The 14,800-nt window shown below is 39.0% G+C and overlaps 1 protein-coding gene across 1 annotated transcript in view; it reads right to left on the bottom strand.

The window, feature by feature from the left end:
- LOC109436875 (vascular endothelial growth factor receptor kdr-like) overlaps positions 1 to 14,800 on the bottom strand; it is a 315,916-nt gene that overhangs the window by 117,047 nt on the left and 184,069 nt on the right. The window contains exon 13 of the mRNA XM_074323230.2: positions 3,736 to 3,844. Coding sequence (XP_074179331.1) covers positions 3,736 to 3,844 — 109 coding nt within the window. The remainder of the gene's footprint in view (positions 1 to 3,735; positions 3,845 to 14,800) is intronic.

Genomic DNA, 14,800 nt, shown 5'->3' with positions numbered 1-14,800 from the left:
TATATTGGGACATAAAATCAGCCTCAGCATTTTTAAAAAGATTGAAATCATACAAAGCATATTCTCTGATCACAAGGCTTTGAAATTGGATATCAACTGCAAAAAGAAAGCAGGAAAAAAACGCAAATACATGGAGATTAAACAACATACTTTTAAAGAACGACTGGGTCAAAGAAGAGATTAGATGATAGATCAAAAGATACATAGAAACAAATGACAATGAAACTACATCCTACCAAAATTTTTGGGATGCAGCGAAAGCAGTTTTAAGAGGGAAATTTATATCATTACAGGCCTAGCTCAAGAAACAAGAAAAATCCCAAATAAATAACCTCATGTTACACCTTAAAGAACTAGAAAAAGAAGAATAAATGAAACCCAAGGTCAGCAAAAGAAAGGAAATAACAAAAATCAGAGCAGAACTAAATGAAATAGAGAACAGAAAGTCAATAGAAAAAAATTAATGTGACAAAAGAGCTGGTTCTTTGAAAAGACTAACAAAATTTGACAAACCCTTGGCTAGACTCACTTAGATAAAAAGAGAGAAGATACTAATTAACAAAATCAGAAACGAAAAAGGGGAAGTTATCACAGACACCACAGAAATAGAAAGGATCATCCAGGATTACTATGAAGTAGTATATGCTATCAAATTCAGTAACCTAGAAGAAATGGACAAGTTCTTAGAAACATAGCCTGCCAAGGCTGAACCATGAAGAACTGGAAAATCTAAACAGACCGATCAACAGTAACGAAATTGAATCAGTCATCCAAAACTTTCCCAAAAGCAAAAGTCCGGGACCAGATAGCTTCACTAGTGAATTCTACCAAACTTTCAAAGAGGATCCAATACCAATCCTACTCAAACTCTTCCAAAATATTGAAGAATAGACAGTATTCCCTAACTCATTTTATGAGGCCAACATTACCCTGATACCCTGATACCAAAACCTGGACAACACAAGAGAAGAAAACTAGAGAGCAATAACTCTGATGAATATAGATGCAAAACTCCTAAACAAAATTCTAACAAATCGAACACAACAATGCATTAAAAAGATTATTCATCACAACGAAGTGGGGTTCATCCCTGGGGCAGACGATGGTTCAAAATCCGCAATACCATGAATGTGATACATAACATAAACAAAATAAAAGACAAAAACATATGATTATATCAATTGAAAAAGCATTTGACAAGATACAATATTCTTTTATGATTAAAACAATTAATAAAATAGGTATAGAAGGAAAATACCTTAACATAATAAAGGCCATGTGTGACAAACCCTCAGCTAATCTCATAATTAATGGTGAAAAACTGAAGCCCTTTGCTCTACGTTCAGGAACATGACAGGGCTCTCCCCTATCACCTCTACTTTACAACATAGTGTTGGAAGTCCTTGCCAGAGCAATCAAGCCAGAGAAAGAAATAAAAGGCATCTAAATTGGGAATGAAGAAGATAAATTGTCACTCTTTGCAGATGACAAGATGCTATATATAGGAAACCCTAAAGACTCCACCAAAAAGCTATTAGAAACAATCAACGAATACAGTAAATTTGCCGTCTACAAAATCAACGTACAAAAGTCCGTTGCATTCCTATATACTAACAGTGAAATCTCAGAAAAAGAAACACAAAAAACAATTCCTTTTGCAATTGCAGCAAAAAGAATAAAATACCTAGGAATAAACTTAACCGAGGATGTGAAAGACCTATATGCTGAAAAGTATAAGAAATTTTTAAAAGAAATTGAAGAAGACACAAAGAAATGAAAAGACATTCCGTGCTCATGGATTGGAAGAATCAACATAGTTAAAATGGCCATATTTCCCAAAGCAATATACAGATTTAATGCAATCTCCATCAAAATCTCAATGACATTTCTTAAAGAAATAGAAGAAAAAATCATCAGATTTGTTTGGAACCACAAAAGACCCCGAATCACCAGAGCAATCTTAGAAAAAAGAACAATACTGAAGGTATCACACACCCTGACTTTAACTTGTACTACAAGGCCACAATAATAAAAACAGCATGGTATTGGCAGAAAAGCAGACACATAGACCAATGGAATGGAATTTGGAACCCAGAAATAAAACCACATAAATATGGACAGATAATTTTTGAAAAAGAAGTAAAAAACATGCAATGGAGAAAAGACAACCTCTTCAATAAATGGTGCTGGCAGAATTGGATAGCCACGTGCAAAAGAATGAAACTGGACTATTATTTGTCACCATGTACCAAAATTAATTCAAAATGGATCAAAGACTTAAGTATAATGCCTGACACAATAAACTACATAGAAGAAAACATAGGTACTAAAGTTATGGACCTTGGGTTCAAAGAGCATGTTATGAATTTGACTCCAAAGGTAATGGAAGTAAAAGCTAAAATAAATGAATGGGACTATATGAAACTTAAAAGCTTCTGCACAGCAAAAGAAACCATCAACAAAATAAAGAGGCCACCAACTGAATGGGAGAAGATTTTTGCAAACAGTGCCTCCGATAAGGGGCTAATATCCAAAATATAGAAGAAACTCATGAAACTCAACAACAGAAAAACAAACAACCCAATTGAAAAATGGGCAGAGGACCTGAAGAGACATTTCTCCAAAGAGGACATACAAATGGCAAAAAGACATATGAAAAATTGCTCAACATCTCTATTCATTAGAGAAATGCAAATTAAAACCACAATGAGATATCACCTCACCCCAGTCAGAATGGCTATTATCAACAAGACAAATAATAACAAGTGTTGGAGAGGCTGTGAAGAAAAAGGAACCCTCATACACTGTTGGTGGGAAAGCAGACTGGTGCAGCCCTTATGGAAGGCAGTGTGGAGGTTCCTCAAAAAATTACAAATAGAATTACCATATCACCCAGCAATCCCTCTCCTAGGTATCTACCCCAAAAATCTTAAAACGTTTATACATAAAGACACGTGTGCTCCAATGTTCATTGCAGCTTTGTTTACGGTGGCCAAGACATGGAAACAACCAAAATGTCCTTCGATAGATGAATGGATAGAGCAGTTGTGGTATATATACACAATGGAATACTATTCGATGGTAAGAAAAGATGATATAGGAACATTTGTGACAACATGGATGGATCTTGAGAGTATAATGCTAAGCGAAGTAAGTCAGACAGAAAAAGCAGGGAACCATATGATTTCACTGATACGTGGTATATAAACCAAAAACAACAAAAGAACAAGACAAACAAATGAGAAACAAAAACTCATGGACAAAGACAATTGTTTAGTGGTTACCAGTGGTTAAGGGGGGTGGGGGTGGGAGATGAGAGTAAGTGGGATAAAATATATGGTGATGGAAAGAGAACTGACTCTGGGTGGTTAACACAGAATGGGATTTATAGATAATGTAATACAGACTTGTACACCTGAAATCTATGTAATTTTACTAATAATTGTCACCTCAATAAAGAGATAAAACAATTACACTAAAATTCAAAGGAAAGTTATAACAATCAGATTCTGGCTAAGGTGTTCATGTCTAATACTGACTTAATGTGTTGCCCCTTCCAGGATATTTGCATTTCAGCAGAATTTTACCTTAAGCTCATATAATGAGCTTTCAATTTCTGATTCTCAGTCAACTTTGCAGGCCTAGATTTGAGAAAAAGTACATTTTCCATGCATCTTTAATTACATCATGAAAGATGTATCTTGTCTGTTTTATCCTCTCTGGTTCAGAATTTACCTGAGACATAGAATTGAATGCTTCTCTCATCTGTGCCAACCTTGTTTACAGCTGTGCAGTAGTATATACCAGAAATGTTGCTGGTCAATATGGTCAGGGTGCTCAGAGTCTAAAGAGAGAGAAGAGATTCATTAGTCATAGTTACAAGGTATGGTAGATATTAATGCTATTCACCAAATATTTCTAATTCTTACCCCTTTTGGGCACATAGTAGATTTTCCTTCCTGGATCCCTTCTGGTTCAGTGCAGCATGTGACTTATTTCTGGCCAAGGATTTGAGAATGGAAATGATGCTGGTCTTTTTTAAGCTGGAGCACTTTGAATTGCTATGGTGAAACCCTCCAGAGCTCTTTCTTTCCAGCATAACAATCAGTCGTGTTTGAGATAATGGCTAATCTGCCAGCCTCCATCTCTAAATGGCTACAATTATTAGTTTGGTGTAAAAATAATTGCGGTTTAAAAGGTTAAAAATAATTGCAAAAACCGCAATTACTTTTGCACCAACCTAAATTTAAAAAAAAGCTCTACTTCTGATGAGCAATTGAATATATTGCATGGGCGAGATATAAACCTTTGTGGTTTTGAACCAATCAGATTTTGGAGTTGTTTGTTTCCATAGCATAACGGGGGGCATCGTGACTAATACATGAGGCTACCTGGGAAGTAGGGCTATATTTATTTATTCATTCATTCATTTAACAAACATTTTTCAAGGTCTTCTTTGAATGTTGATCTCCTGGAAAGGGGCTGAAAATAAGAAATTATCTAATTTCATGGGGAAACTGTTATAAATATAGAATCTTTCACAAGCCTGCCATATAGGAGTTAATTTCCCTAGTCAGCATAAGTTTCAAAATATTGACAGGTAATATTTAATACTTTGTACTCGGTGTCGGGCACAATGATAAGTATTTTATATGTCCTATCTCATTTCATCTAATTTAATAATCCCAACAACTCTATAAAGTAGAAACTATTAATAATACCTTTCTTGAATGATGAGGAACTAAAGCTTAGAGAGGTGAAATACTGAAGGCCATGAAGCTTGGAAATAATGGAAGTGACATTGAAATCTAGAACTATAGGTTGACTTGAGAACCCCTGTTTTTCACCACTGTATTTTACTGCCTTGGAAATTAAAGGAATTCAGAAGAGATAATAATCATTCTGGCTAATGTAATAATAATAATAATAATAATAATAATAATAATAATAATAATAAATCTATGTGAAGAAAGTGGAAAATCCAAGTCTGATTTTTTTTTTTTAAGCATTAGACTTAACCTCTTTCCCACTAGTCTTTGGCTTAGAATATCTCAGAAATCTGAACTATTTGTCTTCCTCTTTTCCTATCCATTGACTGTCATGGAGATAATCAATAGAAAAACAAAATTTAAGGTGGATGGAGAAGATGAAAGAGACCTAGAAAGCAGGCTCTGAATAAGTAGGCTCTGAAGAACAAAAAGTACCTTATTATCTAAGAGTGGAGCACAGGTGAAAATTCAGGATTCTATTGGCAAAAACAAGCTTTTTCCTACTTGTCTTCTGTCATCAATCATATTTCTTCTACAACCAGTTTACCAAGAGGCTTATGAGGAAAATATATACTCATTGATATTAACTAGACCAAATTATTTTTTTATTACGTGTCCTATCTCAAGGTATGGACTTAGTTGAGATTAATCAATTTGGGTTCAGGTCATGCTCATTACCAGAGTCTGATTGCTTAACAATGTTTTCCTTTGAGGACTGTGGAATCTGCAGGGTCTATCATGCAGATCCTAAAAAAGAATGTTAAGTGACTACTTCTTCAGCTGAAGATGCCCGTTTTCCAATGTTGCCATTGACTGGGTAGGAACACCTGGACTCCCTTACAGTGCTAGTGTACAGTGTCTACTTTCACAATTATTTATCCCCATTATGATGATGTATTTTTGAAGAGAGAGAGAGAGAGAGAGAGAGAGAGAGAGAGAGAGAAGTAAGGGAGGGAAGGAAGGCAAGAAGGAAGGAAGGAAGGAAGGAAGGAAGGAAGGAAGGAAGGAAGGAAGGAAGGAAGGAAGGAAGGAAAGAAGGAAGGAAGACCTGAAATAAATTTTATCTTTAAGATATACAACTGTATTTACCACTGTGAGACATGAACAATTTGATATGACATACTGGACTAGGAGTGATACGGGCCAATGAGTAGCCCCCTCCCAAAACTGAAAAACTTTTGAGTTTTCTTTCCTATAGAAAATTTAACCTGAAATCTATGTAATTTTACTAACAATTGTCACCTCAATAAATTTAATAAAAAAAAAAAAAGAAAATTTAAATTACCTTCATCCTTAAGTTTCCATTTCCCCAGTTTTTCAGCTTCTACCCCTGCTTTAGATAATTACCCTAAAACTTCTGATTCATACTTGTTGATTGTAATTATTGACGCCTAATGCTCTCTCCTACCAGTTCCGGGCCTAACTCCTGGACAATTAACAACACCTCAATGGATTAATTAAAATCTATTTTTTCCTCATTCGTGGGCCTTGGGGATGCAGAGGATGACCCAGCAAGGTTACCAGTCACAACCAAAGAAGCCAACACGGTCTTCCAGGTGGATCTCAAGACCCCTTCCTCTCATCTGAGATCAGATAGGGTGAGAATGCCATGAATCCCCCAATAGGTAGGGACAGCTCTACGCCCCTGCCCAGCAGAAAGCAGATACAGAAGACAAGACCTTCTGTCCCTCAACTTCCCATAGAGATTTTATGGGGATCATGTCACTCAAGCAGAAAACAAGGCAGGCAGTTAGAGCTAGGCATCGGGTCTCTGCATTCCTGCACGTCCAACACAACTCACAGAATGCGACCGCCCAAAAAACCTCCCCTCTCCACCCAAAACTTTCCCTTTTCATTGTAATTATCTACCCCTAGGAAGAACAAATGGGTACAAAATACCCAACTAGATTAAACCGGCCATTCATACCTGAGCAGTAAAGGCCACGACGACCTTCATTTCACTTGGGCCTCATTATACCATCACATTATAATATCATACATATGCCTGGGAGTTCATTAATATCATTATAACAGAATGAATTCTGGGAAGTAACATGTGCAGTCTAAAAAGATGAGGTAATTGCCTCTTGTCAATCACAGGTGTCAACCAAGAGGTCCCATGTCAGGAAAGGAACAGTCCATTCTAGAGAAAAAATGGATAAAAACTCCAAGTGCTCACCAGTCCAAGCCCTTTAACCCTTTTGAGCCTTGCCTTTGCTCGGGGCCTGATCCAAATCCTTTGGAGTGTACTATCTCTTCTAATAAACTACTCTTTTACCACTTTAGTTCTGTGTCTTGCTCAATTCTTTGCACGAGACGCCGAGAACAGCCCACTCAACAAAAATAGCCCACTCTCCGGTAACAGGAGTAGGGGACCTGGATTCTAGTCCCAGTTCTACCATCAATTGGCTGGAGAACCATTACCTCTCTGGATTTCAGTTTCCTCATCTGCAGAGTGTGAAAAATAGGCAAGATGAGCTCTTAGGTTTCTTACATCTCCTCCTAGCTGTGCTATTCCCTTTAACCTAGGCAAGCTACTCACTGAGGTATCACACAATTAATACATAACCAGAGCTGGAACAAAAATCATTTTGAGGGAGGATGTAAATAAAGCCTTAAAAAATAATTTTATTTTGTTTAACTTTAAATAAGATATATCACTCAAAAATCTTCCTTTACCTGATTCTCTTTCTCTCCAAGATTTGTCTCCAAGCTCACAAATTTTGACCTCACTCAGAATTGTCCCTTGAGCACTTTATTGGGTAATGCCTTATGAATTTTGATCCTCAGGACTTTTGCCTCCTGTTGTTAAGTCCCATGAAGATATTTCCTTACATGACAAAAGGGCTTTGCAGATGGTATTAAGGCTGATAATCAACTGACCTTAAAATAGGGAGATTATCTTGGATTTCCAGGTGGGCCCAATGTAATCACATGGGTTCTTAAAAGTGGAAGTGGGACACAGAAGAGTTAGAGAAATGCAGCATTAGAGGGAGGCAGAGCAAGATTAAAGGCATGAGAAAGACTCGACACGATGTTGCTGGCTTTAAAGTTAGAGTAAGGGGGCCATGATCAGGGGATGTGGGCAGCCTATAGAAGCTGAGATAAACCCCAGCCGCCAGCCAAAAAGGAAATGGAACAGCAGTCCTACAACTTAAATGAGCTTGGAAGCAGATTTTTCCTTAAAGCCTCCAGAAAGAAAGACAGCCTTATCAATAACTGGATTTCAGCCTTGTGAGACTCTAAGCAGGGGATCCAGCAGAGCAACACTTTACCTAGACTTAGGACCCACAGAACTATAAGATAATACATTTGTGTTGTATTAAGCTTCCAAGTTTGCTGTAATCTCTTACAGCTGCAATAGCAAACTGACACACATTCATTGCTGTTGGTAGTACAAGAGAGTGGTCTTTAGAATTGTGACATCCTGGGTACCTGAACTTCACCTTCCTCCTCAACACAAGCAAGTCCTAGGCCTCCCTTTGCAGCCTTCCTCCTGTGCTCAAAGCTGGGATACCCAAGGATCCTCTCAATCAAATAAGACCTGTGTAGAAACAGAATGTCCATAAGAAGTAAGGCCAAATTCATATTATTCTAGAGGAAAAATGACTTCATAAAAGATGCAGATATTTCCATAGATGTTTAGCATCTTTAAATCGAAATGTATGGTGTGATTGTGTGTGTGTGCACATGGGCACGTGTGTGTGTGTGTGTGCAAGCATGTGTATTTGTGCTTGTGTCTATTTTAATCCAAGTTGATAGTGTTCATTATTTTCAGTCTGGAACCCTGAATTAGGCCATTTATGAAAACCTATGTGCTCACATAAAATTTTAACAGCTAAGCATAAAGATCCTCAGGCCTGGTCAACAAAATGACCTTTGAACAGTGCTTCTCATCTTCCAAGGCTTTAGTAGAGCCCTGAAAGGAATTTGCCAACACAAGTCATTGTCCCCATCCCCAAATCTGAACGTTCTTTTTATCTTCCCTTCATCTAATAGTTACTAACCCACAGGAGAATTTCATGCAACCATGTTAGGTATGTCCAAATATTTTGGGTTTTCCTAGATATCATATTGTTATTGATTTCTAATTTAATTATGTTCTCATCAGAAAACAACCTCCACATGATTTCATTCATTTCAAAAATTTTGAGACTTGTTTTATGGGTTAGCACCTGGGTTATCTTGGTGAATATACTGTGTGCACTTGCAAAAAAATGTGCATTCTGGTTTTTTGGGGGATGTAGTGTTCTAAAAATATCAATAACCTAAGGTGACTGAGAACACTGTTCAAATTTTCTGTCTTTAAATTTTTTGTGTAGTTGTTCTACCAATTCTGAGAGAAAGAATATTAAAACCTACTTTGTAGAACTTTCCATTTCTTCCTATAACTTTGTCAGTTTTTGCTTTATATATTTAGAGGCACACATTTGTGATTATTATGTATTCCTGATGAATTGACCCTTTATCATTAAGAGGTCCCCTTCTTTTCTCTGGTAACACTTTTGTCATGAAGTCAATTTTATCTGGTATTAATAAAACCATTCCAGCCTTCTTATGATTGCATGGTATATATTTTTATGCATTTATTTTAAATCTATCTGCATCATATTTAAAATGTGTCTCTTGTACACAGCACATAGTTAAGTCTTGCATTTTTATCTATATATCTCTGCCCATTCATTTCAGTGTTTAGCCTATAAATGTTTAATATAATTATCATATGGTCATATTCAGATTTAACCTTTTATCATTTGTTTCCTATTTGTCTTCTTTGATTTTGTTTCGTTGTTCTTCCTTTCCTGCATTTTTTTGAGTTATTTGAACATTTTTATTATTGCATTTTAATTAATGTAATAACTTATTATCTATTCCTCTTTGAATTATATTTTTATTGTTTTCCTCTATGGATTATATTGTGCATCCTTAAATTTTCAGTCTTCATAGAGACAATATTGTACTATGTCATGTAAAATGTAGAAAGTTGCCACCATATAGATCCATTTCACATTCTTGGATTCCCATTTCTATGATCTAGTTGACATATGTTAGTTATTAAAAGGGCAATATAGAATACAGACTAATTCTAGTCTTTACCTTCTAGAAATGTTTTACCCTACTGGGGGAAAAAGCAGAAATATGTATTCTATCAAACTTTTATGTGTTTATCTCAAATCAAAACTCTTTTGTGAAACCCTTTCTAATCCCCAATTCCAATGATAGCTTTCTCCTCTGTGTTCATTAGTATCAGTAATAACAAGCAATAATATCTATCCTTTAACAAGCACCTCCTACGTATCAGGCACTGTGCTAAATTACTTGACATATAATATCTCACTTATGTTTCACAAGATCACTGGCAGGAAGGTCATCCTATTTCCATTTTATAGGAAAGCTTACTTAAGAAAAGGAAGCCTACTTAAGAGAAGGGTTACATGACAAATTCACAAGGCCAGTGAGTGGCAGAATACAGAGATAAACTTGCATCTAGCTAGGTTTTCCCATTGTCCTGCAATTTGGTGATGAGCACACACTGCCTTTTTGTTAGTTATCACTGAACTCATATGTGTCTTATTTTCCCAATTATATTTTAAGTGTCTATAAATATGTTCTCCTTTGTCCATATCAGTCTTAATTCATTGCCCAGAAAAGAACCCATTGTTTCAACTCTGGACTGCTCTTACTTCTGCAAATGTTCTACTCTTATTCTTTATTTGGAAAATATTTATTAAGCACTTATTGTATGCCAGTCATATTCTAGTGGTATTGAACAAAGTGGGCAAACAGCCCTAATTTCATGAAACATCATATATTCCAGAGGTCGTGTATGCCTCAGTTTTTCTATATATAGGAATGATGTAAATAACATCTTCCTTATACTCAACAGATCCTTCATTAGTGTTGAAAAAGCTCAGCATGATCAAAACTACCAGAGTCATTGATGTCATCAAAATGGCGGCGTGAGGTGAGCCTCTGTAAAGCTACCCTGGAATTTACAACTAATTGAACAACAATAACTCCACAAAGGACTCCATGCACAGCAGGCAGGCAAGACAAAGGGGCCCACTACTGAATTCACCTAAAGTTAGGTGAATCGCACGAGCAGGAAAGGAGGGAAGGGAGAAGTGAGGAGACAGATCCGCGCAGACGCAGGATGCAGACCTAGCTCAGTGCTCCGAGCTTGCTGCATCCCGGAACTACCGCAGCTGCAGGAGACGGAAGAATTCGGACTGCTAGGGCTCTGCTTATGGCCCACAGGGCTGAGGGGGCAGCATATAACATGGCTGAAACCAACGATCACAGCAGAGACCTCGGAGAAATGATTGAGGGAAGAAGGCTGTAAACGATGGTTTAAGCCCTCACTGCTGAGCAGAGAATGGAAGCCTTAGGCACTGAGACTAGCCACCCCCTCCCTACCCTACCAGAGCTCGCCCTGCCCCCACCTGCCCAGTGCTAGAAGCACAACAGTAGCAGTGTCATAATTTCTCTCTTTCAATAGTTTGAATATTTGGTTCCACTCCCTCCTGGCTTATATAGATTCTGCTGAGAAATCTGATGATAATCTAATGGGCTTTCCTTTGTATGTTACCGTCTTCTTTTCCCTGGCTGCCTTGAGGATTCTTTCTTTGTCGTTGATTTTAGACAGCTTCAATACAATGTGCCTTGGAGAAGGCCTTTGAGGTTGTGGTAATTAGGTGTTCTATTTGCTTCTTGGATTCAAGGATCCAGTTCTGTCCACAAGTTTGGGAAGTTCTCATCGACAATTTGTTTGAATATACTCTCCCTTCCCTTCTCTCATTCTTCTCCGTCTGGTATGCACATTATTCTTATATTGCTCTTTCTGGTGGAGTCAGAAAGTTCTTGTAGAGTTCTTTCATTTCTTTTAAGTCTGAAATCTCTTTCTTCTTCCATGCATGTCATTTCCAGGTTTCTATCTTTGATGCCACTGATTCTTTCTTCCATCTGGTCAACTCTACTACCTAAGCTGGCTATTTCATTCTTAATTTCTTTTATTGAGTTTTTAATCTCCAGAAATTCTATTTGGTTCTTTTTTAAAACTTCAATCTCTTTGGTAAAATGTTCGTGTTGTTCTTTGATTGTGTCTCTGAGTTCATTAAACTACCTTTCTGTGTTTTCTTGCACCTCATTGAGTTTTTTCAGAACTGCAGTCTTGAATTCTCTGCTATTTAAGTCACATATTTCCATATCTTTAAGTTCATTTTCTGGAGACATTTCACTTTCTTTCTGAGCCATCTTGTTGCCTTGGTTATTCGTGGAGTTTTATGATTTATTATTTCTCTTCCTAGACATCTACAGGAGTGGATTCTGCAACAGGTTGATAGAAAGAGGTCTTTCTTTTGTTTTCCAGTACATTTTGGTAGAATGTTTTATTTTCTCTCCGACTGCAGCCCTTTTTTCTCTCTCACACTGTGTTGTGTGGTTTCTCTGCACTATTCCATCTTCTCACACAATTGTGGGATTCCCTGGAAGGTGGGCTTCTCCTCTGTTAACAATTCACCTGGGTCATAGGGTGCCGAGTCCCTGTGCAGATGCGGAGAGCCTTTGAAGTTCCAAATCTCTTCCTGCACCAGATTCAGAGCCCGTGTGTTTCAGCAGTTCTGTTTACTCCTGCAGGGATCTGCACAGATAGGTGGGGACAGGGGCAGGGAGAGTTGTGAAAGGTGGCCCAGAACGATGGCAGTGACGACCATCACAGCCATTCCTGCTTCCACAGCTTCCTCCCCTTTGCTGGAACTTGTGGGCTGTGAATCTGTGTCTGCGGACCACAGTTCTCAGAGCTGGAAATATTATTTTCTTTTGATGTGACACTGCTACTGTTCCGCTTCTAGCACTGGGCAGGTGGGGGCTGGGCAAGCTCTGGCAGGGTCTGGAGGCGAGGTTAGTCTCAGTGCCTAAGGCTTCCATTCTCTGCTCGGCAGTGAGGGCTTAAACAACCGTTTTTAGCCTTCTTCCCTCAGTCTTTGCTCTGAGGTGTTTGTGGTTAGCATTGGGTTCAGTCTTGTTTTATGCTCTTCCCTGAGCCCTGTGTGCCATAAACAGAGCCCTAGCTGTCCGAGTTCTTTCCTTTCCCGCAGCAGTGGTAGTTCCAGGATGCAGCGAGCTTGGAGCACTGAGCAAGGTCACTGTCATGCGCCTGCGCATTTCTGTCTCTGCACTTCTCCCTTCACTCCTCCCCTGCTCGCGCAATTTGCCCACCTTTAGGTGAATTCAGTAGTTAGCCTCTTCATCTTGCCTGTCTGCTGTGCAGGGAGTCCTTTGTGGAGGCATAGCTGTTTAATACTTTGTAAATTCCAGGGGAGATTTCCTGAAGCTCACCTCACACTGCTATTTTGATGACGTCTGGAATATTTCTTGGTTTCTCTTTCCCTCTCTTCCAAACACATACATCCTATCAGCAATACTTGTCAGTGATGCTTCCAAAATATATCCAAAGTCCATAAATTTCTTTCTATCTATACTGCAACCTTCCTAGTACAGGCCAGTACCCTTCTTGCCTATACCACAGAAATAGACTTGTACCTGATCTATCTGATTCCTCTCTTGCTCCCTTCAAACCAATTCGAGTTTTCAAAGAAATCAGACAGTAAACCAAGTGATCTCATTAAAAGATACTTTGAGTCATGCTTTTAAAATCTTTGCACAACTTCTCTTTGCACTGAGGATGAAATGATGAAGTCTTACTATGTCCTCCAAGGCCCTGCATCATCAAGTCCATGTCTGCCTCTCTGGCTTCAATTCTTATCACTCTCTCCCTCACTACACTCTAGCTACACTGTCTTTCTCTCTGTTTCTCAAATTTGCCAAACGAACACATTATGGCCTTAGTGTCTTAGAAAATGCCTTGATGGAAGGTCTAAGATGGCAGAGTAGATAAACACTGTGCCTGCTTCCTTCCATTAACAAATGAAAATTACAACTAAATTATAGAACAATCAACCTGGAGAACCATCTGAAATCTGGCTGAACAGAAGTTTTATAACTAAGGATATAAAGAAGCCACATTGAGACTGGTAGGAGGGGTGGAGAGGAAAAACAGGCTGGCCTCAAACCTCTGTGGAGTGGTTGAGAACTGTGAGGTATATCTCAGCCCTGGAGGTTCCCCCTGGAGGAGCAAGAGACCCCAGCCACACACTAGACTCCCCAGCCCTCAGTACTGGTACAGGGAATGGGGAGCCCCTACAACATCTGTCTGTATAAAACAGTGGGGAATCCCAACCATCTGGGTGGGACTGTGGGAAACCCAGATATACTGTTAAACAGAATGCACACAGACTCTCTCACTACCAGGCACTCTCCTTAGGCTCTGGTGGAGAGACAGTGACTTGGGGGGTGTCAGAAGCATACAGGGGCAAACCGCATGTTGCTTTGGGTTAAGGGCTAGAGAACAGTTGCCATTTCCCTGTGAGGAGGTCCTCCTACCTTGCAGCTGACAAGCAGGTGGCATCTTTCCTGTGTTGAGCCCTCCCCCCACAGGCCACATCTGAATCTGATTGGTCTGGTGAGGTCTGCATCTCCACCCTGCTAACTCACTGGAACATTGCCCCACCCAACTTCCCCAATGCTGGAGGAACTTTCTCCAAGAGCAGCTGGCCCCACCCACATCGCACTCTTTCTTGAAAAACTATCAGAGTCCCACATATACCAGGTGGGAGGCGACTAGCGTCTGTGTTCTCTGAGGCTTTTGCTGAGTAACTTTAGGCTCAGCACTGGCACGAAACCAAAATTTACATTAACCTGGTGACTATAACTCTTCCCACTCTATTGATTCCCTAAGACCCTGCCACATGCAACTTGTATACTGCACAAGGCTTTAGCAGTGGCTGAAACTTAAGGGAGCCAGCAGGTGGCAGCAGGCCTCGGGGTGTCCTGGCATTTTGTGGAGCTACCCTAGGCCTTGCACTAGTGGCAAATGTCCTCGGTTGCAGTGTGGCCATTCCCATGCACCTACAGGTTTAGCAGAGGCTGTGAATGACTGCAGATCACTTTGTAGCTCCTACTAGATTGTCCTC

This window comes from Rhinolophus sinicus, chromosome 18 (genome assembly GCF_057876585.1).
Source record: "Rhinolophus sinicus isolate RSI-liver-muscle chromosome 18, RSI-T2T, whole genome shotgun sequence".
In the NCBI taxonomy this organism is placed as follows: domain Eukaryota; kingdom Metazoa; phylum Chordata; class Mammalia; order Chiroptera; family Rhinolophidae; genus Rhinolophus; species Rhinolophus sinicus.
This window is presented reverse-complemented; position numbering and strand designations above follow the sequence as displayed.